This window comes from Peromyscus californicus, unplaced genomic scaffold (assembly GCF_007827085.1).
Source record: "Peromyscus californicus insignis strain IS unplaced genomic scaffold, ASM782708v3 Scaffold_5__1_contigs__length_169319896, whole genome shotgun sequence".
Taxonomy (NCBI): domain Eukaryota; kingdom Metazoa; phylum Chordata; class Mammalia; order Rodentia; family Cricetidae; genus Peromyscus; species Peromyscus californicus.
The window spans coordinates 37,676,235-37,702,194 of record NW_026294573.1 but is presented as its reverse complement, the minus strand read 5'-3'; the positions used below and the strand labels follow the sequence as shown (position 1 = coordinate 37,702,194).

The window sequence follows — 25,960 nt, the reverse complement described above, 5'->3', positions numbered from 1 at the left end:
CAAGATGGCGGTCCGCGTGTGCCATTCTCGGGCTCGCGCACCTCCCCAAGATGGCGGCGCCCGAGGCCTGGCGCGCCCGGAGTTGCTGGTTCTGTGAGGTAGCGGCGGCAACGACCATGGAGGCCACGTCCCGGGAGGCGGCGCCAGCGAAGAGCTCGGCCTCGGGCCCCAGCGCTCCCCCCGCCCTGTTCGAGCTGTGCGGGCGGGCAGTGAGCGCCCATATGGGGGTTCTGGAGAGCGGGGTGTGGGGTAAGTCGCCGAGTGAGGGGCTACCTCCAGCAGCGAGCGGGGGCGGCCCAGCGGCTAGGGGGCGCGGGGGGCGAGGCCGAGAGGCCCGGGGCAAGGCCCAGCCCGGGGCACTGGAAGTCAGATTATTGGGTCGGAGCATGAATTCCCTGACTGACGGGGCTGGACAGAGTGAAGACTGAGACCAGATGAGCAAGTGGACCCGAACCACGGCTTGCCGCGGGGGGCGCGGGGGGCGAGGCCAGAAGGCCCGGTGTGGGGCAGAGCTGGCAGGGCCCTAGCGACAGGGGCTGGACTGGCAGGCCGGAGCCGCGGGCTCCGAACTGACACTGGGCTGGGCCGGACCGGACCGAGGAGTCTCGGATGTCGAACCGACGGGCAGGGATGGCCCGGCCGCCTCGGGGCAGGGGCCGAAATTGGCAGGCCAGGCCTGAGGCGAGGAGACCAGGCCCGGAGCCCCCTAAACTGACGGCGCAGGGCCTCCGCTGTCGGCGGGCTACCCCACGGGTAGCAAGACTCCCGCAGCCCAGCGGATGGGCGGGGTGAGCCGGCCGAGTGGAGAGCAAGGGGATGGGGTTGGGGGAGAGGCCGAAAGGCTGGGGGCGCCGTGGCCTGTTTGACGGCCCAAGAGCTGGAGGGAGCGCACCGACGCCCTAGACCTCACTGCTAACTGAGCTGCTGATCCGCCTGCAGAGCAGGTAGCCCGGAGGCCCCTTGGATGGCCGGGCGGTGGAGAAGGGTGGAAAGTGAGTGGAGGGGCCGGGAGAGGATCAGCAAGCAGGCTCGAACGACCGGTCGGCGGGAAGGGCCCAGGAGGCCTCAGGCGGGGCAGGGGCCAGGGTATCCCCGCAGACGGGCCCGAATGGGATAGGACGCGTCGTGGGAAGAGGCCTCGGACCGAATGGGAGGGAACCGAGGCTTCGGGCCCGAGAGCGGCCCGTACCAAAGGGTTGGACCTGTCGAGGTGGTCCAGACTGAGCAGCTAAGGCCAGCGGCCTGCAGCGCCCCGACCAGATGGTCTCAAGAAGGCCCTGCTGTAGGCGTAGACCGCGGGCCAGCGGCCTGGCAACTTAGGAGGAGAAAGGGTCCACGGTGTGAAAAAGTGATAGTAGAGAGTTAAAGAGAAAGTTAGGGCCCTCTGAGGCAGGCCTGGCTTCAAGAGAGGGAGGCCATGGGCCTGACAGAATGGTGGTGGAGTAGGGTCAGGCTGAAGTTGGTTGAAATCACAGGTTAGGCAAGAAGGTAGGGGAGGAGAGAGCTAACTCCTGGCCTTGGAATGTGCAGTGAATGTTACACCAGGAGGCCCCAGGGGTGGTGGTGACATCTTTGCCAGAAGGTAGGCCCTGGTCACTTTAGAATTGAGGGCGAGGTTTTGATAAACCGTAAGGAGGCTGGTTTGAAGGGTTGAGGCGAAGAGTACTTTCTAAGGCCTTACAGAGTGGTCAGGTAGGTCTTTCGTGCTTTGAGTAGGCTACCACTTCGGAGCAGGCCCAAGGGCCTTCCTGTAGGTGGGGGGTGGGGGAGAAGAAAGGGGTAAGAAGTCCTCAGGCCCTGTGTGAGTGTAGGAGATTGTGGAGGCCCTGTGCCAAGCTGAGAAGAAAAAGGTCAGTCTGACCCCATGGTGAATGGGAGAAAGGCCTCAGTGGGGCTGAGCAGAGGCTCAGAGAAGTTCTGGAAACGTGGAAGCCTGCATCAGCCTGGACATTCTGAGATACTAATCTTGGCTAGAAGAGGAGATAAGGGATATGGAGGCTCCAGCTTGCAGAGAGTAAGCATTTAAAAAAGAAAAAAAAGTATAAGCTAGAAGGAAGCGAAGAAGAATTCTTAAGAATAAAGCTAGATGGGGGTGGTCCACACCTTTAATCCCAGCACTCGGGAGGCAGAAGCACGTGGATCTCTATGAATTCAAGGCCAGCCTGGTTTACAGAGCAAGTTCCAGGATAGCCAAAGCTATATAGAGAAACGGTCTGGAAAACCAAAACAAACAAAAAGTAGAGAAAGGAACAGTAGAGTTTGTAGATAGAAGAGATGAGAATTGGGTGTGAGAGAGGATAACTAAACAGAGGGGAGCAGAATGGAAAGGAAAAGGGGGAAGCTCTGGAGGAATGTCTTTCCGTGTCTTCATCATTACTTCATTATTCCTGGTTGAGCGCCAGCCAGGTTGAGAGGAGACAGGAGAGCCTCTAGTGGGCTAGATCAAGTAAACAGCCACTCAGTAAGAGCTTGGCTCCAGGGAGAACTTTCAGAGGGGCCAAGGAAGAGGCCTGCCAAGCAGTGCCATTTGGAGGGAAGTTGCAGGGTGAGCTGGAAAACAGTCGGGAAAGGTTTCTTGAAGGTGGTGGGCTAGCATTGCTGAGGTGGGGAAGTAAATAGAGGCAACACAAGAGTGAGTGAAAAACAAAAAATTAAAAACAACGAGCCAGCGAGATAATTCAAGCCTGACAACTTAGAGCTCCTGCAGATTGTCCTCTGACCTCAAATACCTGCTGTGGCACATCTCTCAAGAGTACAGTGAGAAAAGTTCAGTACAATAAGGTGTGCTGCTTTATCTTGGGCCCTGAGTATACTCTGAGCTAGTACCTTCCTATGAAAACTAAAAATAACTTTGGTTCTCTAAACTCATTATACCTTAAAAACAAAAACCAGTTTTTGAACTTTATCTTGAATGGATAGCTTCAATAGAGAGCTTTTGAAAGGTTTGAGCAGAGTAATATCATCAGGAAGAGCAAGACTCAGAGAGAATACAGAGACAGAGGCCAGGGAAAGCCATTCAGATGACAGTTTAATAGCACAGGGAAATAATGCTCTCATTCAACAGGTACAGTGAATAGCATTGAATACCTCATAGATACAAAAGTACACTAGGTTCTTGGATCTCAAAATTCAGTTATTCCTCAAGTAAAGAAAAAAATAAACTGAGGAAGAGCTGTGTGTGCTGGCTCACACCTGTAATCCCAGCACTCAGGAGACTGACAGAAAGATTGTCTCAAGTTACAGGCCAGCCAGGAATGAGACCCTGTCTTTAAAATGGGAGGGTGGGGAACAAGCACTGCGCTGGCCAGGCAGTAGTGGTGCACATCTTTAATCCCAGCACTCGGAAGGCAGAGGCAGATGGATCTATGTGAGCTCGAGGCCAGCATGATCTACACAGTGAGTTCCAAGACAGCCAGGACTGTTACACAGAGAACCCCTGTCTCAAAAAAAGGGGGTGGTGATAGAGTACTCCGTTTATACAGGAGTTCAGTTCCTAGCACCCGTGTCAGATTAAAACTGCCTGTAACTCCAACTCCAATGGATCCAACACCTTTTGGCCTCTGTAGGCACCTGCACTCACTTGCACAAACCTCCATATAGACACATACATCTACACATAATTTTAAAACTATTTTTTAAAAATAGATCAAGGAATGGAAGCTTTGGTATACTTCAAGATCTTAAGCTTAATAGAATAGAGATGCTGTTGATAGAATAAACATAATAGCCAATATTCACTGATTCCTGAAGAGGAAATAGACAGGTATTGTGTTAAACAAATTACAAGCGTGATCTTTAATGTCATGAGGTAGTCATTTCTAGCTATTTCCTCTTCACACAACTCCCTCAATACACATACCCCTATTTTGTTTTATTGAGTCTGGGTTTTGCTATGTGGTGCCTGGCTGGCTTGGTACTCATTATGTATAGCTCAGGTTAGCTTGAACTTGCAATAACCCTCTTGCCTCAGCCTCCCAAATGCTGGAATAAGATTTTGACTCAAACTAAACAAATATCAGTTCTTCTTAACTTTGCTAGTTCTAAGAGGGAGTATAGTAAACTAAAGGACTTTATATCTAGAGTTGGACAAATCCTGACCATACAGTTAATTATGTATTGGACAAATTATTTAACCTTTTCTGTTTTTTGTAATGAGGCCAAGGGGGAAGAATAAGTAAAGGCAACCCAAAAGACTATAATAGGGAAACTTTCATAGTCAGGGCTTGCCTTGAATTCCTGATCCTCCTGCCTCCACTTCTGGAATACAGGGAAAAACTGGTTTTTGTTTTTAAGGTATAATGAATTTAGAGAACAAAAGTTATCTTTAGTTTTCATAGGAAGGTACTAGCTCAGAGTATACTCAGGGCCCAGTGCTTCTTCAATAAGCAAGTCAGTTTGTTGAACTCATCCTTTCCCCTGAATTTCCAGCTGCCTTAAGATAGTAAACTTTGTGTTTTGGTTTTTGTAGCCCTCCCAGGCCCAATACTTCAAAGCATCTTACCTCTGCTCAATATATATTACTTGGAGAGGATTGAGGAAACTGCCCTCAAAAAAGGTAAGTGTCTGTTTTATTCTTTCTTAGTCAGTGGTTGTGAACAAGGCACCATGATGTTCTTCAGGTAACTTTTACATCTGATACCCAATTAGAACACGCTTTTCAAAAAAGTACCTTAGCCGGGTGTGGTTGCGTGCACCTTTAATCCCAGCACTCAGGGAGGCAGAGGCAGGTGGATCTCTATGAGTTTGAGACCAGCCTGGTCTACAGAATGAGTTCTAGGCCAGTCAGGGCTACATAGTGAGACCTTGTCTCAAAGAACAAAAGTCAAAAAAGCACTTTTATATGGCTAGAGATGGCTCAGTGGTTTAAGAGCACTTGCTGCTCTTGGAAAGAACCTGGGTTTGGGTCCTAACACCCACATGGCAGTTCACAACTATTTATATAACTCCAGTTCCAGGGATCCAACATCCTCTTCTGGTCTCTGTGGGCATCAGACATGTGGTATACAATATACTTGCAGGCAAAACACATACCACATTAAAAAAAAACTTTTATAAAAGTACCTTCACATCTATTTTCTTATTTCCTACAGTGTCCTGACACATGAGTACCATCCCTGTTACTCTTAAGACACAAACAAGCTATAATTAGAACTTTCGAACATTAGTTTTTCTATTTTATCAAACTGCTGTTCCTCATTGGATCAATTAACATCTAATATTTATGTAACTTTGATGGACCAAGCAGTCCTGGGTACTTTACCCAGAGAAATTCATCTATTCACGTAATCCTTTTTTAACCTATGAAATAGATATTAATTACATTTACAGATGAGGAAAACAATTTCGTTTGCCCATGATCATATAGCTTTAGAGTAGTTTATTAACATTCAAATCTAGATTGTCTGTCCTTAGACTCGGTGCTCTTAACTATTCAGATAGTTGTGTTGCTCCTCTGAAGCCAGAGAACAACATGGAAGGCTGATGTGCTTCGTTCACGGTGGGCAGCGGGCAGCCAACTGTGATGTTTCTTCCTACAGGTCTCTCCACTCAGGCCATCTGGCGCCGACTCTGGGATGAGCTGATGAAAACAAGGCCTTCCAGTCTGGAGGTAAGTTAAGGTACCAGAAGAACTCTAGCTAATCTTGAATAGTAAAAGCAAGTATAACATATAGACACAAACTGGGAACTATTGGAATACAGAGGTTGGATTTGGGAGCTAAGAGCAGGTGATTTGTCACAAGGTTTTGGCTCATTTGACACTTAGCATTGACTTGTTTACCATGATTACAGGGTTCACAGGAAAGAGTGTGATAACAATGGAATGCAGACCCAAGATTCCTTGAATATTTGACAGAGTTGGTGCAGAGGTCAAAACTAGCAAAAAAAATTAAAATAACAGAAGGAACCAACTCATCTTTGCTAAGTACAGAAATTCAGTTTGCAAGGCCTTGGTACATTCATCTGGCTTAGGAGAAGCTGTATAAAAAGTACTAAGTGGGGGCAGGGGTCTGGAGAGATAGCCAAAAGGAAAGAGCCTTGGCCATTTTTGCAGAACACCCAGGTTCAGTTCCCATCACCTACCAGGCACCTCACAGCTGTCTGTAACTCCAATTCCAGGAGATCCAACACCCTCTTCTGGCCTCATTGAGCACCAGGCATGCACATGATGCATAGATATACATGTAGGCAAAACACCCATACACATAAAATAAAAATAAAAAGGATTAAGAGCTAGTCAACAATGGTTGAAGCTCCTCATTGTGAGTGTATAGAACAAGGGAGAGCATAGTCCTGCCTGGTTCTGCAGTAGTCAGGCTCTCTTTCCCTGGGATATGGAGAAAAAAAATTCAAAGCCACATTATTTGAGTCACCTTTGAAATATGAGATGTTATTTCTGAAAAAGAGACAACTTAAGAAACCTGAGCTACAGATTAATAAGACTTGAATCTAAAAGAGAATATGTTTTTGCTAATCTAAAGGTGAAACTTTAAGATTATTAGTGATAAAGCAAGCTAATTTCAGAATTAATAAACATCCTGTTACTAAGTATTCAAATAGTCTGGATAACAACTTGATATAAGGATGTTAAGGCATATGGGGAACTCAGAATCATGTGAGAGGAGTTGAACAGAGTTTCTTTCTAGTAAGACTCCTTTTGCCCAAAATCCTGTTCACTAATTCAGATAAAAGTCACTGGAGCTCTTAAACAGAAATAGAGAGACATACTTTCTCTCAGTATTTCATTTACAGTATGGCCGACCAGCAAGGGATAAAAACTTTCTTTATTCAACATCTCAAGCTTCTAGAGATTTATTATTGTTTAGTTTTATTGGCTCAAATCATTTCAGAGATAGGCATAGGCTGGGTGATCTAAGTTACTTAGAAGTTCTTATTTGGTACATACCTATTCCAGATGTCTTTTTCTGATTCCTGCTTTAGCACAAAAATAGCCTTCATCTTACCTATAATTTAGAAATATCTGGTGAGGATTTGGATGTATAGCTCAGTAGTAAGAATGTTTGCCTAGCATGAATAAGACACCAATTTTAATCTCTAGCACTACCAAAAAACAACAAAAACAAACAAAAAAAACCCCACCACCAACAAAAAAACCACTTATTGACTCCTGCTTAGTTCTAGGCACTATGCTAGATCCAAAGGACACTGTTCATGAAACAAGAGTACTTAAAACTAGTACTGTTGTATATAGAGAGCTGTGTGATGCAATAGATATTTTGAAAACAAAGTAGTAGGGAATGAAGGATCAACTGTTTAGCCATCTGGAAAAATTAGAGCATGTTTCCTTTACATTATGTTTAGATAATATATGTAAATTAAAGATGAAAATTTAAAAAGCCAAAGGACAAAACAACTAAAAACAAGTAAGTAGCTTGGTATGTAGTCTCATAATAGAATGCCATTTATTAAACAGGTAAAACCAAAAGAGGAAATAAGGGCCTGGGCAGTTAGGTCAGTGACTATTTGCCTAGCAAGTGTAAGACTATAATTTAGACAGGGAGAGATATTTGCTTAATCACATAAAATGGCAACACCATAAACATGGGTTTTGTTGTTGTTGTTTTTTAAGATTTATTATGTATACAGTGTTCTGTCTGCATGTGTGCCTACACGGCAGAAGAGGGCACCAGATCTCATTGTAGATGGTTGTGAGCCACCATGTGGTTGCTGGGAATTGAACTCAGGACCTCTGGAAGAGCAGCCAGTGCTCTTAACCTCTGAGCCGTCTCGCCAGCCCCCATAAATATGTTTTATAGTTGTTGTTTTTTAAGATTTATTTTTATCTGTGTGTGTGTGTGTGTGTGTGTGTGTGCGCGCGCAGCGCGCGCGCGCACCGTACCTGTAGAAGTCAGAAGAGAGCCTTGGATCTCCTGGAACTAGAGTTGCAGATAGTTGTGAGATGCCATGAATGCTGGGAATTGAACCCTGGTCCTCTGGAAGAACAGCCAGTGCTCTTACCCACTGAACCATCTCTCCAGCCCCAAGATTTTTGTTTTTAATTATTATCTTTCCAGCCTCCATTAATGAATTTTGAATGATCAACTGGAAGGCAACATTTGAAACAGTATTTGCAAAACAAAAAGATAAGGTGCTGGAGAGATGGTTCAGCAGTTGAGAGCACTTGTCGCTCTTCAGCAGACCCAAGTTCTGTTTCCAGCTCTCATGTCTGGTTGCTTACCTGTAACTGAAGCTCCAGAGGATCTGATGCCCTCTTCTGGCCCCCATGGATGGACAGACACACAAATAAAAGAATTTAAGATACAGGGCTTATGCTGAGACACTTTGCTCAGCCTTGGTGAAGGGAGGAGGGGACTGGACCTGCCCCAACTGAATCTACCAGGCTGGGCTGACTCCCCAGGGGAGACCTTGCCTTGAAGGAGGTGGGAATGGGGGATGGATTCAGGGGGAAGGCTGGGGGGGTGGGAGGAGGGAGGACAGGGGAATCTTGGCTGATATGTAAAATTAAATTAATTATAAAATAAAAATATTTTTTAAAAAATTTAAGATACAGAGAATAAGAAAATTAGGAACATCCTAATAAAATAAAATGAGCAAAGAGTTGGACACATTACAGAAATACAGAAAGTACCAGTAGGGAATGGGAATATAGTTTAGCTGCTAGAATACTTGCCTGGCATATTCAAAGTTCTGGGTTCAGTCTTCAGCACTTTATAAAGCCATGCATGGTAGAACATATAACTGTAATTCTAGCACTAGGACTATGGAGGCAGGAAGATCAGGAGTTCAAAATTATCCTTAGCTACATTAACACGTTTCAAGGCCAGCCTTCCCTGTGTGAGACTGAGACCCTGACTTCAAAAAACTTCAGTGAGCTGGGTGGTGGTGGAGCATGCCTTTAATCCCAGCACTCAGGAAGCAGAGGCAGATGGATCTCTGAGTTTGAAGCCAGCCTGGTCTGCAGAGCAAGTTCTGGGACAGCCAAGGCTACACAAAGAAATCTTGTCTTGAAAAAGAAAAGAAGAAGAAAAGAAAAACTTCAGTTTAGTAAAAAACATAATATGTGGGAAAGTAAAATTTTACCTCATGTTTGTAAACCCCCCCCCCCCACACACACACACACTTTTGTTACAAATGTCATTCTTAGGATCAACCAGAGATGCCTGGAACTTGTGCTTTAATGTTTTATTGGTTTAAAAAAAAAACTATCACAACATCTCTTTCTTCATTCATCCACTTATTTATCTGGTCCTGAAGATTCTGAAGCCACATACCTGTGTGCATAGGGAAATAGACCACAAGTCCTTTGGCTACCACTCTGGGCAGGGATGAGCCTTATTTTGAGACAGGGTTTCTCTGTGTAACAGTCCTGGCTGTCGTAGAACTTGCTTTGTAGTCCAGGCTGGCCTCAAACTCACAGAGATCCTCCTACCTCTGCCTCTTGAGTGCTGGGATTAAAGGCATGGGCCACCACCAGGCATTTATTTATTTACTGAGGCAGGGTCTTCTGTATATCCCTGGATGGCTAAGAACTTGCTAAGTAGACCATGCTGGCTCTGCCAAGCTCACAGAGATAATCCTGTTTCTGCCTCCCAAGTGCTGGGAGGCTTGTACCAATACACTTGGCCCTGTTAAAACTCTTTAGTGGGCAGTCTAGTTATGTAAGTCAAGAGCCTTTGAAATGTTCAGATTCTTTAACTAGAAATTCTACTTCTTATACTTACTTCAGCAACAAGTATACTAAAATTGGAGTAATACAGATTAGCATGGATCCTTCATAGACATAAAATCATGAAGCACTGTTTACTGTGGGACAAGGTCTCTTGTGAAGGCCAGACTGATCTCAAACTCGCAGAGCTCCATGGGCCTTTGTCCCCTGACTGCTGGTATTAAAGAGCTACTCGGTCTGGCCTCCGGTGGTGGTTTGTTTGTAATTCTGCTTCTTGGAAGTCATAGCATGTAGAAGTTGACATAATCATGAAGATTTATTTCAAGATTTTAAGTTTAATATCAAAAACACTAGAAACAATTTAAATATTCATAAGACGAAAGATTTGGCTTAGTGGTAGAGCACTATCTTAGCATATGCAGAGTCCAGGGTTCCATCTCTAGAACAGGAAAATAGTCAATAATAGAGGAACTGTTACATCTGTATCTTCAAACAATAAAATCATCCTAAAAATATGTTGTTAGGTAGGGTGGTGCAAAGCTACATCTTGAAAGAATAAAATAAAAACATTTAAATGTATGGTATACTCAAAATTGTCTCAATGTCATAAAAACAAATATGTAACATTATACACATACTCCAGAGTTGGCCTATACCTGATTTTTGGTTCCAAATCAGTTTTTCTGCCATCAGAAAAACTGCCTTTTTTCCTCTTCCAAGGATTTGGAATAGTCCAGCATTTAACATATTGTTGTACAACTTCTAACAAAACTAGGTCGTCCTGAACTCCTAGAGAAGCTGGGGAGCACGGTATGTGCCCAGGCTGACTTCAAGGGATTCATGCTATGAATGAATAAAGCCCTTATGAGATTGTCCAAAATACAAATATATCAACAGGACCAGCCTATGGTAGTTCCTTGTGTGCTAAATGTGTTCGTGACAGTATCAGACGTGTTTTGCTTATTGAGCAAAAAATCATTGTGAGGGTGAAGACACAGAGTCAGAAAGCCAAATTAAAATGGGGCTTTTGAGGGTGCAGAGATGCCTCAGTGGTTGAGAGTTCTGGCCTTTCTTCCAGAAGACCCACGTTCAGTCCCCAGCATGCACATGGTATCTTAAAAACTGTAACTCTAGTTCCAGGGATCTGATATCCTTTTACTTCCTCAGGCACTGTGCAAAGAAATGTAAATGCAGACAAAACACTCATACACATACAAAACAAATGTAGAGAGGGAGAAAAATGGGGATGGCAATAAAAGCATACTAGTAATACCTACACTTAAAGAGGTGGAAGTAGGAAGATAAGGAATTCAAAGTCACTTACAACTAGTAGTCTTGAGGCCAGCCCTGGTAACAAACTACAAGCTCGCGCTCTCTCTCTCGCTCTCTCTCTCTCTCTCCCTCCCTCCCTCCCTCCCTCCCTCCCTCCCTCCCTCCCTCCCTCCTTCCCTCTGCCCCCCTCTCTCTCCTTTCTCTTCTCTCCTCTCTCTCTCTTTCTTTCTCTCATGACAAGGTTTCTCTGTCCAGGTAGCCCTGGCTGTCCTAGAACCAATTTCTAAACCAGGCTGACCTTGAACTCAGAGATCCACCTGCCTCTGCCTCCTGAGTACTGGGATTAAATAAAGGCATGCACCATGCCTGACTACAAACCCTTTCTTCTCCACCTCCCCCCTCCAACAAGGTTTCTCTGTGTAGTTTTGGTGCCTGTCCTGGATCTCGCTCTGTAGACCAGGCTGGCCTTGAATTCAGAGATATGCCTGCTCTGCCTCCCGACTGCTGGACTAAAGGTGTGTGCCACCACTGCCTGGCCCTACAGACCCTTTCTTAACAGCAGCAAAACAAAAATAAAGTTGCATGCAGAAGTAAAACGGACAATATCTGTGAGCATCTATTGATGCTAGCAAGGATGTGTTTAGCCTTCCCTCATTTGTACACCTATTTCCACCTCTATTGGTGCCTAGCTGCCAGCTCATGGAGGACAGGCCAATGTGGAAAAAAGCCATCTCAATTAGCAATGCATCATTTCCACTACGCCCATGCAAGAGGTTGTTTAATTCAGTTTGTATTGTGCTGTAGTCCACAAAAGGAGTTACTTGGACTAGATTTCTCAGGTATTTTTTCAACATTGATTTTCTTGCACATAATCTGAAAGGTAGCAGTGGAATAAAACAACTTCTACTTGTGTAAGAATTTGTGAGAAGTCATTGAGATAACCATTATAACTTTATATATTTAACCTTCACAATGACTCTTGGTAAAGTTGTTAAAAATAGGTAGAATGAGGTCTTCCCAAAGGTTATAATTAGTAAATGATAGACCTAGCTTGAAGCAACTTGGCTCTGGAGTACTTGTTTCTATTAGTTGTCTCATGCTGTTCATGCAATTATCACATTTGAGGTGTTACACTTTCATTAACAGGTCTGAAAGTCCAGCTTTTAGTTATCTCACCTACGTGTTCCTCATGCAGAAACAGCTGCAATAACTTAGATCACAATCTTGTATAGATTTTTCATAGTCTTATAACTTACCTGTAAAGTTGAAAACTTATTGAAGTTGCTTGCAACTTCTTACTTTGAGACAAGGTCTCATTGTATATAGTTCTGGCTAGCCTGAAACTCAAGAGATTTGCCTGTCTCTGTCTCCCTAGTGCTGGGATTAAAGCCATATGCCACCATGTCCAGCTTCACAATTTCCAGGATATGCATATTAAACTATCTTGGTACATGCCTATAATCCCAGGATGCTGAGGCAGAATTGAGATAAGCTTGAGCTACATAGCAAGATCTTGTCCTAAAAACAAAAAGCTGAATGTGGGCCAACAATGTGTAGGGAAAGTACTAGTGAGACTCTGAAGGACTCAAGAACATCCTTTGCTATCACTCAAAACTAAGCAGAGGGTAGAAGAATGGTCAGTCTTAAAAGCGATGTCCACCGGGCGGTGGTGGCGCACGCCTTTAATCCCAGCACTCGGGAGGCAGAGCCAGGCGGATCTCTGTGAGTTCGAGGCCAGCCTGGACTACCAAGTGAGTTCCAGGAAAGGCGCAAAGCTACACAGAGAAACCCTGTCTCGAAAAACCAAAAAAAAAAAAGCGATGTCCAAGGGCACCTGTTGATTTTTTTTTCCCCCAGAGGACACAAGTTCAGTTCCTAGCATCCATATGGTGGCTCTTCCTGACTCTTCAAAACCAGGCCAGTGTGAGGTGTACAGATATACACACAAACTAAATACCCATACACATAAACATTAGAAATGTGTTGTCTAACATGCACAAGGCCTTGGGGGCTCAGTGCTTAGCATTCTAAGGTAGAGGAAGAGAGGTTTGGTTCCCAGCTAAGTTTTCCTGCTTCCCCAGTGTCCTTTGCAGATGAACAAGACATGTAGGTTGACTCAAGCATGAAATCACTCTTAAATATTACCACTGCGGGCAGAAACTAGGACAAGAAGGCCAGACTTTTGCCTGAGGATACTAGGGGCTGGATACCTCCTGGAATTGAGGGTGTTGCTCTGGTAGGGAAGATTGAGATGGGTAGGTTAAGGATCAAAGAGAAGCGTTTTGTTGTGTTGCCCATTCTAATAATCAGCTGCTGTGGCAGTAACACTTTCTTTTAAAGTATCTTCATCTTATTTGATTCATGTAACAATCTTCACCATAAAGCAAGTTATAGATTCTCTGCACCTTAGAGGAGAGAGATCAAGTGTGCAAATGAGAATTGGAGCCTGCTGAAGCCAGCAGACCAATTAATACAGGATAGTAGGGCCTTGAGCTGGGTGTGGTGGCACATACCTGTAGCTCCAGCACTCAGAAGAGGCAGTAGGAGCAATACAAGGTCATGAGACCCTGTCTACAAAACAAACTTTCCAGGGCTTGCAGGATTCTTCAGAGTAAAGTTACTTGCCTGACACCCCTGGCAAGCTGACTTAGAGCTCCAGAACCTACATAGAGTTGAAAGTGACTCCACTGAAGTTGTCCTCTGACCTACACACACACATATAGCACATGGACTTCCCCCTCCCCACAACTCTAAAACTTCTAACCATAAAAGAAAAGGAAACAAACAGTAAACTCTGAGGCTTAGTGTCTTTCGGAGTGAGGTAGCCCTTCCTGATCTCTGGTAAACATTAGAATCATTTAGGGGAACAGTTTTAAAAATAAATGTTTGAAACTGGGCACACCTTGCACTTGGGGGGCGTGGGGGTGGGGCGCAGAGGCAGGCGGATCTCTGTGAGTTCGAGATCAGCCTGGGCTACAGAGTGAGTTCCAAGAAAGGCTCCAAAGCTACACAGAGAAACTGTGTCTCAAAAAACCAAAAAATATGGGCTGGAGAGATGACTCAGCGGTTAAGAGCACTGACTGCTCTTCCAGAGGTCCTGAGTTCAATTCCCAGCACCCACATGGCAGCTAACAACTGTAACTCCAAGATCTGACACCCTCACACAGACATACATACAGGCAAAACACTAATGTATATAAAAGAATAATAAATAAATTTAAAAAAAACCAAAACATAAAATAAAATAAAGATGTTTGGACCTTGTTTCAGATGTCACATGTAAATTCACCAAGTCTGGGAAGCTGTCTGACAAGCATTTTGTGATGGTGGTGGAAGAAAACAACTCTATAGGAAATTCTGATGTGCACCAAATATTGAAAATCTGTTCCCTTCAGTTTTTAATATATCAAAATAGTCTGATGAAGTCCCACTCCCATCGAATAACCTACCTTGGAGAAAACAAACCTAAGAAGTGATTCCTGTACCCAGAAATGTCTGACCTTGTTGACACAGGCAGAAATTAAATACCATGGGGCATGCCATCATCTCAAGGCTTGATAGTTGGTGTATCTCTAACAAGCAACAGCCTCAGGGAATGTTAGCAAGTTCTTTGTGAAACTGAGTTACCAGTGGAGAACATTCCTGACAGATGTTTCAAAGGACACGTGTAAGAAAGGCTTGGGTGGCTGGGTGGCGATGATACACGCCTTTAATCCCAGCACACGGGTGACAGAGCCAAGCGGATCTCTGTGAGTTTGAGGCCAGCCTGATCTTCCGATCGAGACCCAGGACAGGCACCAAAACTACACAGAGAAACCCTGTCTCGAAATAAACCAAAAAAAAGAAAGGAAGAAAGGCTTGGGTTAGGGAGATGGATTTAGCTAGGGGAAAATATGTGAAGAAAGCTTCAGGTTAGCAGAGCTCTTGTAGAAGAGAGTAGGAGAGCTCTGCTATCAGCCTGGAAAACTTATAATTTCTATGTAGTAGGAAAACATTGATTTATCATCCTGCAAAGTAATTTGGAAAATGAACCATCAAAAAGTCAAGTGGTTAGGCATGAGATGATACAGGACTGAACAAAGCTGGTGTGCTAAAAAAATAAGTTGAGATGAAGCTCTAGAATCAAATGTTCAAGAATTTAAAGGAGTATTACTTAGTTGTAAGACACTATAGAAAAAGGAGATAGCGGCCGGGCGGTGGTGGCGCACGCCTTTAAGCCCAGCACTTGGGAGGCAGAGGCAGGCGGATCCCTGTGAGTTTGAGGCCAGCCTGGTCTACAGAGCGAGATCCAGGACAGGCACCAAAACTACACAGAGAAACCCTATCTCGAAAAACCAAAAAAGAAAAAGGAGATAGCTTAGCAGGTAGAAGTCCTTGATGCACAAGTGTTCAGGAATGGAGTTGGATTCCCCAGTACCCATGTAAATGCTGAGTGGGCATGACACTTTACTATCATCCCAACCTAGAAGCAGGTTCCCCAAACTGTGCTTGCTAAACTGGTCAGATCAGCTCAAAGTGAAGGAAAGCATCAAAGGCATCCAGTATCAACTTTTGGCAGCCACAAGAACACACACACACACACACACACAAACATGTATGTGCACATACACAAGATTGTTCCTCAGAACCAGATTTCTTGGGTCGAAGTCTTGATTATCACTTACCTGTACAGTAACCAGTGATAATTTATGTACTTCTCTCTCTAGGTTTAGGTTTTTGCTTTTTTTTTTTTTTTTGGTTTTTCGAGACAGGGTTTCTCTGTGAAGCTTTGTGCCTTTCCTGGAACTCACTTGGTAGCCCAGGCTGGCCTCGAACTCACAGAGATCCGCCTGCCTCTGCCTCCCGAGTGCTGGGATTAAAGGCATGCGCCACCACCCGCCTGGCCAGGTTTAGGTTTTTATTTTAGCTAGGGAAGGTCAGTAATACAGCAATTGATTGCCCTATGCAGGTCCCTGGGTTTGATCCCCAGCACTCACAACTGGGTCCACTGGCCCAACATGACCTCCTAAAAAAAGGCTCACAGCCACCTGCAGCTCCAACTCCAGGGGACCCAATACGCTCTTTGGACCTCTTCATTCATGCCCACATGTGTATACACACTAGATAGAAATGTCCTAAAGCATGTTTCAGAAATCATCATTTAATATGCATGAAACTAAAACTGTTAGGCTTGGGGAATAGCTCAATCAGTAAAGTGCCTTGCAAGCATAAGTCTGGTCCCCAGAACCCCCTTAAAAGGGGGCAGACTCAGTGAGTAATGTGCTGATGACCTATTTGGATCCCCAGAACCCATATAAAAGCCAGACAACATAGTTATTTGTAATCCCAGTGCATACCCCCATACTGGTAGACAAGAGAATTACTAGCTCACAGGACCCCTAGCCTGACACAACAAATACTAAGAGCATCTTCTTCAAACATCAAGTCATTTGGCCTCAATGTGCATGAATACACAAAAGCTAGGTATAGTAGTGCTTTAAAAAAAAAAAGTTTTACTTGCGTGTATGTAACCACATGAGCCAGGGACATTGGATACCCTGAAACAGGAGTTACAGTTGGCTGTGAGCCATCCTGTGGGTATTGGGAACTGAACCTGGGTCCTCTGCAAGAGCAGCTAAATGCTCCCAACCGCTGAGCCATCCCTATAGCCACCCCCCACGCACACACACATAACTTTTTTTTTTTTGAACATTGTTTTTCTACATAGTCTTGGCTGTCTTGTAGTTAAGTAGACCAGACCTGCTGCCTCACAAGTGCTGGGATTAAAGGCATTCACCACCACACCAGTTCCATTGGTGCATACTTTTAATCCCAGTGCTGGGGAGGAAACAGATCTCTTGAGCTTGATGGCCTGGCATCCTAACCTACTTGGCAAGCCTCAACCCAAGAGCATCTTACCAAAGAAAGGTAGATAGCACCTGAGGAATGATGCTGAAGTACAGCCTCTGGCCTCTCAATAACTGCATATACAGGCATACACAAAAATTATGTCAGACAAGGAGCACTACACATTTGCCTACAGAAAGAACTAAAATATGTTCCTTCATGTGTTTGTGTCCCTTGCTTATTTGATTTGTGTAATTTACTTTGACTTATGCCTAGTTCATAGAGTACTCAGAAAGTACTTGTTACTAGAAAGAAACCAAGAGGGCATTTGACAAATGTCTGGTGTTTTCTTTGCTTTTAGAGTGTGACTTGTTGGCGAGCTAAGTTTATGGAAGCCTTCTTTTCCCATGTTCTCCGTGGAACCATTGATGTGTCTTCTGATAAGCGACTTTGTGATCAACGTTTCTCACCTCTCCTGCACAGCTCCCGTCATGTTCGACAGCTCACCATCTGCAATATGCTGCAGGGAGCAACTGAGCTAGTTGCTGAGCCAAACCGCAGGGTTCTAGAGACCCTGGCAAGTTCTCTGCATACCCTCAAGTTCCGCCACCTGCTGTTCTCTGATGTGGCTGCTCAGCAGTCACTACGACAGCTGTTGCATCAGCTCATTCATCATGGAGCTGTCAGCCAAGTGTCGCTGTACTCCTGGCCTGTGCCTGAGTCAGCCCTTTTCATCCTTATCCTCACCATGAGTGCTGGCTTTTGGCAGCCAGGCCCTGGTAGCTTGCCTTGCCGCCTCTGTGGTGAAGCCTCCCGAGGCCGGGCCCCATCCCGAGATGAAGGGTCCTTATTGCTAGGCTCACGCCGGCCTCGGCGGGATGCAGCAGAGCGATGTGCTGCAGCACTAATGGCCACCCGACGGAAGAGTGAAGTCAAGCAGATGCCCAGGGCTGTACCTACCACTCGTGTAACACGCCGCAGCACACAAGAAAGCCTGGCAATAGGCGGGACAGACTCTAAGAGGGAGTTGTACCCTCCAGCCACCTCTTATGAGGCTTCTGGCACCAAGCAGCCATCCTCTGCTCCAGCTGCCACCTCCTCTGCCTCCTCTTCCACATCATCCAAACGGGCTCCAGCTAGCTCAGCCTCTCAGCCTAAGCCCTTAAAGCGTTTCAAACGAGCTGCAGGGAAGAAGGGTGCCCGCACCCGTCAGGGGTCTGGTGCAGAGTCTGAAGACCTGTATGACTTTGTTTTTATTGTGGCTGGTGAGAAAGAGGATGGTGAAGAGATGGAGATTGGGGAAGTAGCTTGTGGAGCTCTGGATGGATCAGATCCCAGCTGTTTGGGGCTCCCAGCACTGGAGGCATCCCAGCGATTCCGAAGCATTTCCACCTTGGAGCTGTTCACAGTTCCACTCTCCACAGAGGCAGCTCTGACACTGTGCCACCTGCTGAGCTCCTGGGTATCACTGGAGAGCCTTACACTTTCCTACAATGGTGAGCACCTGAAGGAACCAGTCTGGGCTTGGATCTCTCAGCAGCACTGTGCCTAATCCAGGGTGGGGAGTATGATCAGGGAGGTTGGATATGTTCACAGAGGCAAGAGGTAAACACAAAAAACATTGGCACACTGTTAATGTTAGAGAAAGGCCTCTAGAGGGGCTGAGACATCAGCTAGATACAGGGGGCAATCCGGACCCAGCCAGGGCTCTGGATTTGTATCACACCAGTCATATCAAAGCAGCTACCCAAGTTTTAAAAGAGGGCAAAAAATAGAACAGCAAACCTACAAGGCAGTCTTTGTCCTTAGCCACTTGATCATACACTGTCAACAAAATGTACAATCTGGCTGAAACTACCTAAGTTGCTAAGCACTACCACAGAAAACATACAGATGTACCATTCATGGCCATCAGCCTCCTAATACCCTTCATTATATGCAACATCAACTCCCATTCTAATCTGCCAGTTTCAAATTCTCCTTTACTTAGTAAATGACCGCACCAAGAAAATAATGTCATACGTGAACTCCTTCAACTAGCCTACTTCTGAGTTAATCTTTTTCTTTTTCACATCAGTGAGATACAGCCTTATCTGAAGCTAACTAATTCCCCATACTCTAAATCTATACTTCCTTTTCTAGGGAGCCTTTTTTCTCAAATGCTTTAATTTTCATATACTTGGGCTATATCTGACATTAAATATTCTCGAAATATTAATTTTTTAACATCAACTTAAGATAACAATTGACTTGCCCAGGATAACTCTGCTTAGCACACTGTAGAGCCAGTATTCAAGCCCAGATTAAGTTGAGTTTAAATTCCAGTCTTCTAAAACCACTATACTTGCCTTCTTTCTACTGCTTCTCTTACTACCCAAACATTAAATCGGGTCTCCACCAACATTCCATTTTCCTCTCTTCTCAAGATATAGTCATCTTAGGGTTGGGGATTTAGCTCAGTGGTAGAGCGCTTGCCTAGCAAGCGCAAGGCCCTGGGTTCGATCCTCAGCTCCAAAAAAAAAAAAAGATATTGTCATCTTTACTGCTCCACTCAGGCTCACTTATGCCTTCACCAGTGCACAGAGGAGAGTGTAGGTCATCGAGGTCCTCCTTACTACTACATTTCACATGTACTTTTCCAGTCCTCATAATTACATTCACTATTTCTTCCTAAGCCAGGTGTGGCAGTGCACACATTTAATCCCAATACTTGGGAGGCTGAGGTAGATAGATCTATGAATTTGAGGCCAGTTTGTGGTCTATGTAGTGAATTCCAGGATACCAGGGCTATATAGACAAACCCTGTTTAAAAAAAGGAAAAACAAAAGACAAAAACAAAAACCCTATTTTTCTGACATACTTCCATTACCTCAATCAGTTTCTCCTCCTAATCAGTTTCTCAGAACTCTCCCATTTTCTCACCTTTTCTAGACAATTACATCTATTCCTGTAGCTTCGATGGCCACTGATGCTAAGACCCTTCCCACTTCCCTTGGCTGAAGACATTAGCCCTATCTTTTTCCTGAATACCTAGATCTGTTTATTTCGCTTTCTACTAGAAGTCACCCTTCCAGCTCATTTCCAACTTGGATACACTATCACTATCCTGATCCCCCTCCTCTCAAAGGCATCACAACTTGATTCAGTTGCCCAAAGAAACCAAGATTCTGTCTCTTTCAATATTTAGTCTCTAAGCCCTACTTTTACATCTTCCAAATCCATTTATATCTGTGTCCTTAATTCAGGTTATTATTACTCCTCTATTGACTTAATTTCAGCAGTCCTTCATACAACCCATTGTTTGCACCACACAAATATTCTTTTAAACATGTAGTTTGATCCTTTTGTTTATTCAAAGCCTTTTACAGGCTAAGCATGGTGGTACTCAGAAAGTGGAGGCAGGGAGATCTGGAGTTTAAGTCCAGCATTGTCAACATATTTAGTTTGGAAAAACATGAGACACACACACCTGGCCTTCCTACATAACCTAGGCTGCCCTCACACTCACAGTCTTGTCTCATTCTCCCACATAGGATTACAGACATGGGCCACCATGCCTCCTGATTTGACAGAATTGTTTATGTGCACTCATGCTTGTCCCTTCATGCTTTATACACCATGTATTCCAGTTTAGAACCTGTTACTCAGTCTTCAGAGAACTCTGACTTCTGACCGTCGTTTTTTTTTTTTGGTTTTCCCATATTTTCTTCTCCCTATTTCCTTTATAGTCTTTAAAACTGAATTGGGAGCCAGATAGTAGTGGTGCATGCCTTTAATCCCCAACATTGGGGAGGCATATCTCTGAGTTGGAGGACAGCCAGGGCTACACAGAAAAACCCCGTCTTGAAAAGCAAAAACAAAAAAATCTGAATTGGGAAGTCAGATTTTTCAGTATACATCTTTTCACATATTAATTGTACTCTTGTATCCTTGATTCCTATTACATTTTTATCAGCTATATGGGCAAGAACACTGCGCTCCTTGTGTCTAAGGGAGGAAAAAAATGTTGATAGCTGGATGAGCTGAGCAGTGGTGGTGCATGCCTTTAACACTATCACTTGGGAGGCAGAGGCAGGTGGATCTCTGTGAGTTCTAAGACAGCCAGGGCTACACAGAGCTGTCTTGGGTGGGTGGGTGGGGATTAGTTAGATGAATAAATGAACATTAGCTTACACAATTCAAGGAATAGTACTTGGTTCCTAGGAGTTACCTTTTTAGATTCTTTGTATTAATTCTGTGGGAAATGGTTCTTTTGTTTCTTTCCTGTTATATCAAACTCAAGGACTCAAGCACATTAGGCACATGCTCTACCACTGACCTAATATTCATCTAGTCTATAATTTTTTTTCTGCCATTCTTCCCACCTACAATATACTGGGATGAATCAGTATTATTCTCAGTTTACAAGTATACTCCATGACCTATAAGATCAAGCTCTCTACAGTTTATTTTTCAAGACTTCCCAAATGCTGGCCCCAGTACATGACTCTAGAGCTATGTCCTGAGACACTTTCCACTCCTGAGTTAATATCTCCTAGATAGTACCCACTTATCTAAAATTCCCTTCAAGGCCATGCATCTTTAGGAAACTACTTAGAATCTATATGTAGATACCTGTGTAGCTTTCTGGGTCTACAGTTACTAGCACAACCACATCCTATCTTATTTTGGGATTTTCCCTGACGATGCTAGAGTACAAAGCCCCTATAACAGATAGCAATTTGCTAGTTACCTGAGGAAAAGGAGAGAATGGATGAGTAATTGATACAAATTTCAAACATATACAATCACAGCCAGGTGTGGTGGTGCACACCCATGACCCCAGCCTTGGAGAAACAGACAGGAAGTGTAAAGTCTGAAGCCTTATCTCAAAACTAAAAATCTGATAATATGATCCAAAGCTCAAGACTTAGTAGTAATCAATAGAAATATAGAGCCTTTCACTGAATATTACTTCTGCTTATATTTCCCACATCTGTAAGTAACTTAATCTTTTTTGCCATAGGCCTGGGCTCTAATATCTTCCGCCTGCTGGACAGCCTGCGGGCCCTGTCAGGCCAGGCTGGATGCCGCCTCCGTGCCCTGCATCTCAGTGACCTGTTCTCGCCACTGCCCATCCTGGAGTTGACTCGCGCCATTGTGCGAGCCCTTCCCCTGCTGCGGGTCCTGTCTATTCGTGTTGATCACCCCAGCCAGAGGGACAACCCTGCTGTACCGGAGAATGCTGGGCCCCCTAATCACATAATTGGGGATGAGGAAATACCAGGTAAAACAGTGTGTATGCACATACACATCTCCAGTGATATGTACAGTTGTGTTTGGCTGGGGAGAGGTAGGGAACTTCAACTGTAGATTATTCTACTCAATCCTGCTGTTACTGTCATGTTTGTCCTTTACAAGCTGCCATTCTTTAAAATAACCTGTTGAGACAGATCTCAGGACTGCTGTGAACACGACCAAGACAGCTGTCTCCAGAAAGGGGATCTAAATAGATAATTTTTAAAGTAGATTCAGTGGCCCTGCTTTATGTTTCTATTTCCTATTATGTCTCCTCTTGCAGCACTATGCATTTGCTATCCGTGTGTGTGTGTGTGTGTGTGTGTGTGTGTGTGTGTGTGTGGTTGTGTACATGTATGTGGAGGCCACAGGTTGACATTGGGTGTCTTCCTCTATCCCTTCTCCACCTCTTAAGAATTTTGTTGTATGTGTATGTGTATGTTTTCATGCATGTATCACTGTGGAAATTGGGACAGCTGTGTGTGTGTTAGGTGTGTGTGTGATTGTAGAAATCGGGGAACAACTAAAAAAAAATTGGGACAGCTGTGTGTGTGTGTGTGATTGTAGAAATCGGGGAACAACTAAAAAAAATAAATAAAATTTTAAAAAGGCAGGTGGTGGTGGCACATGCCTTTAATCCCAGCACTGGGGAGGCAGAGGCAGATAGATCCCTGTGAGTTCAAAGCCAGCCTGGTCTACAGAGCAAGTTCCAGGACAGCCAGGCAGTCTCCACTTCTCCAGTGCTGGCATTTGGGGTGTGGGCCATCACAGACCTGCCATTTACATAGGTTCTAGGGATCCAAACTCAGGTTTTCACACTTAACACCTGCACCATCTACCCCTGCAAATTTTATTTGCTTGAGTGCAAAGACAAGATTTTATATTTAATGGTCCATTTCTAGAACTCGGCATAAAGCCTGACACATAGCAGGATAAGTAGATAAACAAACCACTTTCCTAATGAGTCTACTATATGTAGAAGTAGAGGGCCAGTGAGATGGCTCAGTGTAGAAAAGCACTTGCCATCAGACCCAAAAGCCCAGTGTGATCCTTGGAACCCACATGGTAGAATAAACACCTGCAAGTTTTTTCTTGACCTCCCAGTAGTGGTACACATATAAAATATATATCTTGTTTTTGTGAGACAGAGTTTCTCTGTGTAGCCCTGGTTGTCCTGAATTAAAAGGCGTGCAGCATCGCCACCCTACATATGTATTTTTAAGTGAAGTATAGACTAATTGGAATTTCCTTTTCCTATCATATACAGAAAACTGCCTAGAGCAATTGGAGATGGGATTTCCACGGGGAGCTCAGCCAGCCCCACTGCTCTGCTCTGTTCTGAAGGCCTCAGGTTCTCTACAGCAGCTGTCGCTGGACAGTGCCACCTTTGCCTCTCCCCAGGATTTTGGGCTTGTGTTGCAAACACTCAAAGGTAGGAATGGTACAGGAGAGTAGGTAGGGACCTACCATTGTTTGCTGGGAAAACTAAGCCTCACTGCTCATGGCTTCTGCCTCCTATCCAGAATACAACCAATCTCTGAAGAGGCTGAGCTTCCATGATATGAATCTTGCAGACTGTCAGAGTGAGGTGCTCTTTTTGCTACAGAATCTGACCCTTCAAGGTAAGCTCCTAATCCAGAACCTGAGCATTCCTGTGTCCTCACTGTAGCTCAGTATGCAAACCCCCGTTCTTCCCCTAGTCTTAATATCGTCCTCTAAGTACATAGAACCTGTCTAACCTTCCTTCTAATGTCCCAAATTTTTATTAGTACCTCACTTTGCTTTGTTTTATAAGGGCTGGCAGAAATGGTGATAGCACCCTGGGTGGGTTCAATTTTAAAAAAACAAAATGAGATAGTGGAGAGAGGGTGGGGAAGTGGTGGCACACGCCTTTAATCCCAGCAGAGGCAGGATGTCTGAGTTCAAGGCAAGTTTGAGGCCAGCCCGGTCTACAAAAGAGAGTTCCAGGACAGCCAAAGCAGTTACACAGAGAAACTCTATCTCAAAAACCAAAACAACAGAAAAATAGTGGGGAGAAATGTGCTACTGTGGCACATTGCCTTCAGGTATTCACCTCTTTAACTAATCTCCACCCCTGCAAAGAGATCAGGGGCCAGAGAGGAGGAAGTGGATAAAAAAATTGCCCACGCAGAGATGCTCCTCCCAGCAAACATTTAGGCTCAGTATCTTATTTGAATTGAGTTCCAACACTTCTTGGGGCTTTACAGATTCTTCTTCTTTTTCGGGTCTGTATAAAATGTTCACACACCTTGCTAGGACCACCTGGGGCAGGAAGGACAGCAGCAGCCCTACTTCTCATCCCAATATTCTTTTTTCACTTGACAGAGATTACCTTCTCCTTCTGCCGTCTGTTTGAGAAGCGCCCAACCCAGTTTCTTCCTGAGATGGTTGCTGCTATGAAGGGCAACTCTACACTGAAGGGCCTTCGACTACCAGGGAACCGCCTGGGTGGGAACCAGACCCTGGAGAGGGAGGGAGGAAGGAACCAGGCCTTTGACTATAAACTTAGGGGGTAAAGGTATTGACTAGTCCACTGAGAAGGCTGTGGTAGCAATATAAGTATTTGAGTACTAGGTCTTCAAAACTTCTAGTACTAGGGTTTTCCCAAGATGGAGCTGGGATAGGATAGATACCCTTGTTCCCCTCCTCGTGGATGGAGGTAATGAGCATCCTCCTCCCTCTCTCCAGGGAATGCTGGCCTGTTGGCCCTAGCAGATGTTTTCTCAGAGGATTCTTCCTCTTCTCTCTGTCAGCTGGATATCAGGTATGCTAGGGACTGGGGAGGGAAGGGATGGGAGAAAGGGATATAGACAAAAGCGTAATTGCTTCCTGGATCTCTAATTCATCTCATCCCTGCCAGTTCCAACTGCATCAAGCCAGATGGGCTTCTGGAGTTTGCCAAGCGACTGGAGCGCTGGGGCCGTGGAGCCTTTGGTCACCTACGCCTCTTCCAGAACTGGCTGGACCAGGATGCAGTCACAGCAAGGGAAGCAATCCGGCGGCTCCGGGCTACCTGCCATGTGGTTAGCGACTCATGGGACTCATCCCAGGCCTTTGCAGATTATGTCAGCACCATGTGATGGGGCCCATACCTCACAGGCCCACCCTCAGTACCATCAGCTTGCAGGGGCTGAGGCATGGGCTGCCCAGAATCCCCAACCACTGATTCTGTCATTCTCCTTCTGCCACTTTGTCTGGTTTTTTGTTTGGTTTTGTTTTTTGGGTCCCCGCCCCCCATCTTCCCTTGTACTGAGGTCTTGGAGGCCCTGATGAGGCCCAGCAAAGGCATTCCCACAGCTAAGTTCAGAGGCTAAAGCCACTTACTCAGTACCCTGGAAACCCCAGGCCAGGAGTTATAGGTCATTATCTTCACTGAGGAAAGCCTCCTACCCCTGCCCTAGGGTTACCTGCCTCCTTCCTCAAGCAGGCACTCAGCCTTTAGAGAAGCATAGGAATGCCCACCACCAGGCCTCCTCCTGGGCTTACCAATCTATTCCTGGACCTCAGTCCCTTCCATGCCTTTATTCCTTTCTTTTTTTTTTTAAAAACCAAAAAGTTTTTCTTATAAAATAAATTTTGGGCAAACATCATATAGCCCTCCTTGATGATTTTGCTCCCAGGAAACAAAACTGAGCAGAGCCTCATGAGGCAAAGAACCCCCTTCCCCAGTATCCTTCCTCTACCAATACATCCAGACCAGCTGGTTATCAGTGGAGACCGCGCTGTTCCTCATGAGAACGCTGGTGGAAGACGAAGGTGATGGCTGGAGATGAAGCATCCCAGGCAGCCTGGAGCACCTCATCCTGGAGCCCCCGTTTATCTGTGCTGTGGTTCCACTGAGCCAGATCTGAAGTGCAGTCAGAACCATCAGGGGGTGGCCAGACCTGGCGGCTGTTTACACAACGGCGGCAGTGCAGC

The 25,960-nt window shown here is 45.1% G+C and overlaps 2 protein-coding genes across 3 annotated transcripts in view; one reads left to right on the top strand and one right to left on the bottom strand.

Moving 5' to 3' along the window:
• The first annotated feature begins 21 nt into the window (after positions 1-21).
• On the top strand, positions 22-25,632 carry Lrrc41 (leucine rich repeat containing 41). 2 transcript variants are annotated; one of them, XM_052715734.1, is made up of 10 exons: positions 22-249; positions 4,469-4,555; positions 5,538-5,608; positions 17,106-18,240; positions 21,750-22,010; positions 23,289-23,453; positions 23,545-23,643; positions 24,368-24,490; positions 24,731-24,806; positions 24,903-25,632. In XM_052715734.1, the coding sequence occupies exons 1-10, from the start codon at positions 51-53 to the stop codon at positions 25,120-25,122; spliced, it is 2,436 nt and encodes an 811-aa protein (XP_052571694.1). In that variant the 5' UTR covers positions 22-50; the 3' UTR covers positions 25,123-25,632. The 2 variants fall into 2 exon arrangements, with proteins under 2 accessions (XP_052571694.1, XP_052571695.1); XM_052715735.1 differs by lacking the exon at positions 22-249 and adding an exon at positions 906-944.
• Positions 25,550-25,960, bottom strand: part of Rad54l (RAD54 like) — a 36,668-nt gene continuing 36,257 nt past the window's right edge. Inside the window, exon 19 of the mRNA XM_052715736.1 lies at positions 25,550-25,960. Coding sequence (XP_052571696.1) covers positions 25,750-25,960 — 211 coding nt within the window. The 3' untranslated portion in view covers positions 25,550-25,749.

What these genes read in the sequence shown, in the direction of transcription:
- Lrrc41 (XM_052715734.1), top strand. Translation starts at nt 51, where the DNA reads ATGGCGGCGCCCGAGGCCTGGCGCGCCCGGAGTTGCTGGTTCTGTGAG. An exon ending in GGAAACTGCCCTCAAAAAAG is followed by an intron (nt 4,556 to 5,537) that starts GTAAGTGTCTGT and finishes TTCTTCCTACAG; the next exon opens with GTCTCTCCACTCAGGCCATC. An exon ending in TGTGTTGCAAACACTCAAAG is followed by an intron (nt 23,454 to 23,544) that starts GTAGGAATGGTA and finishes CCTCCTATCCAG; the next exon opens with AATACAACCAATCTCTGAAG.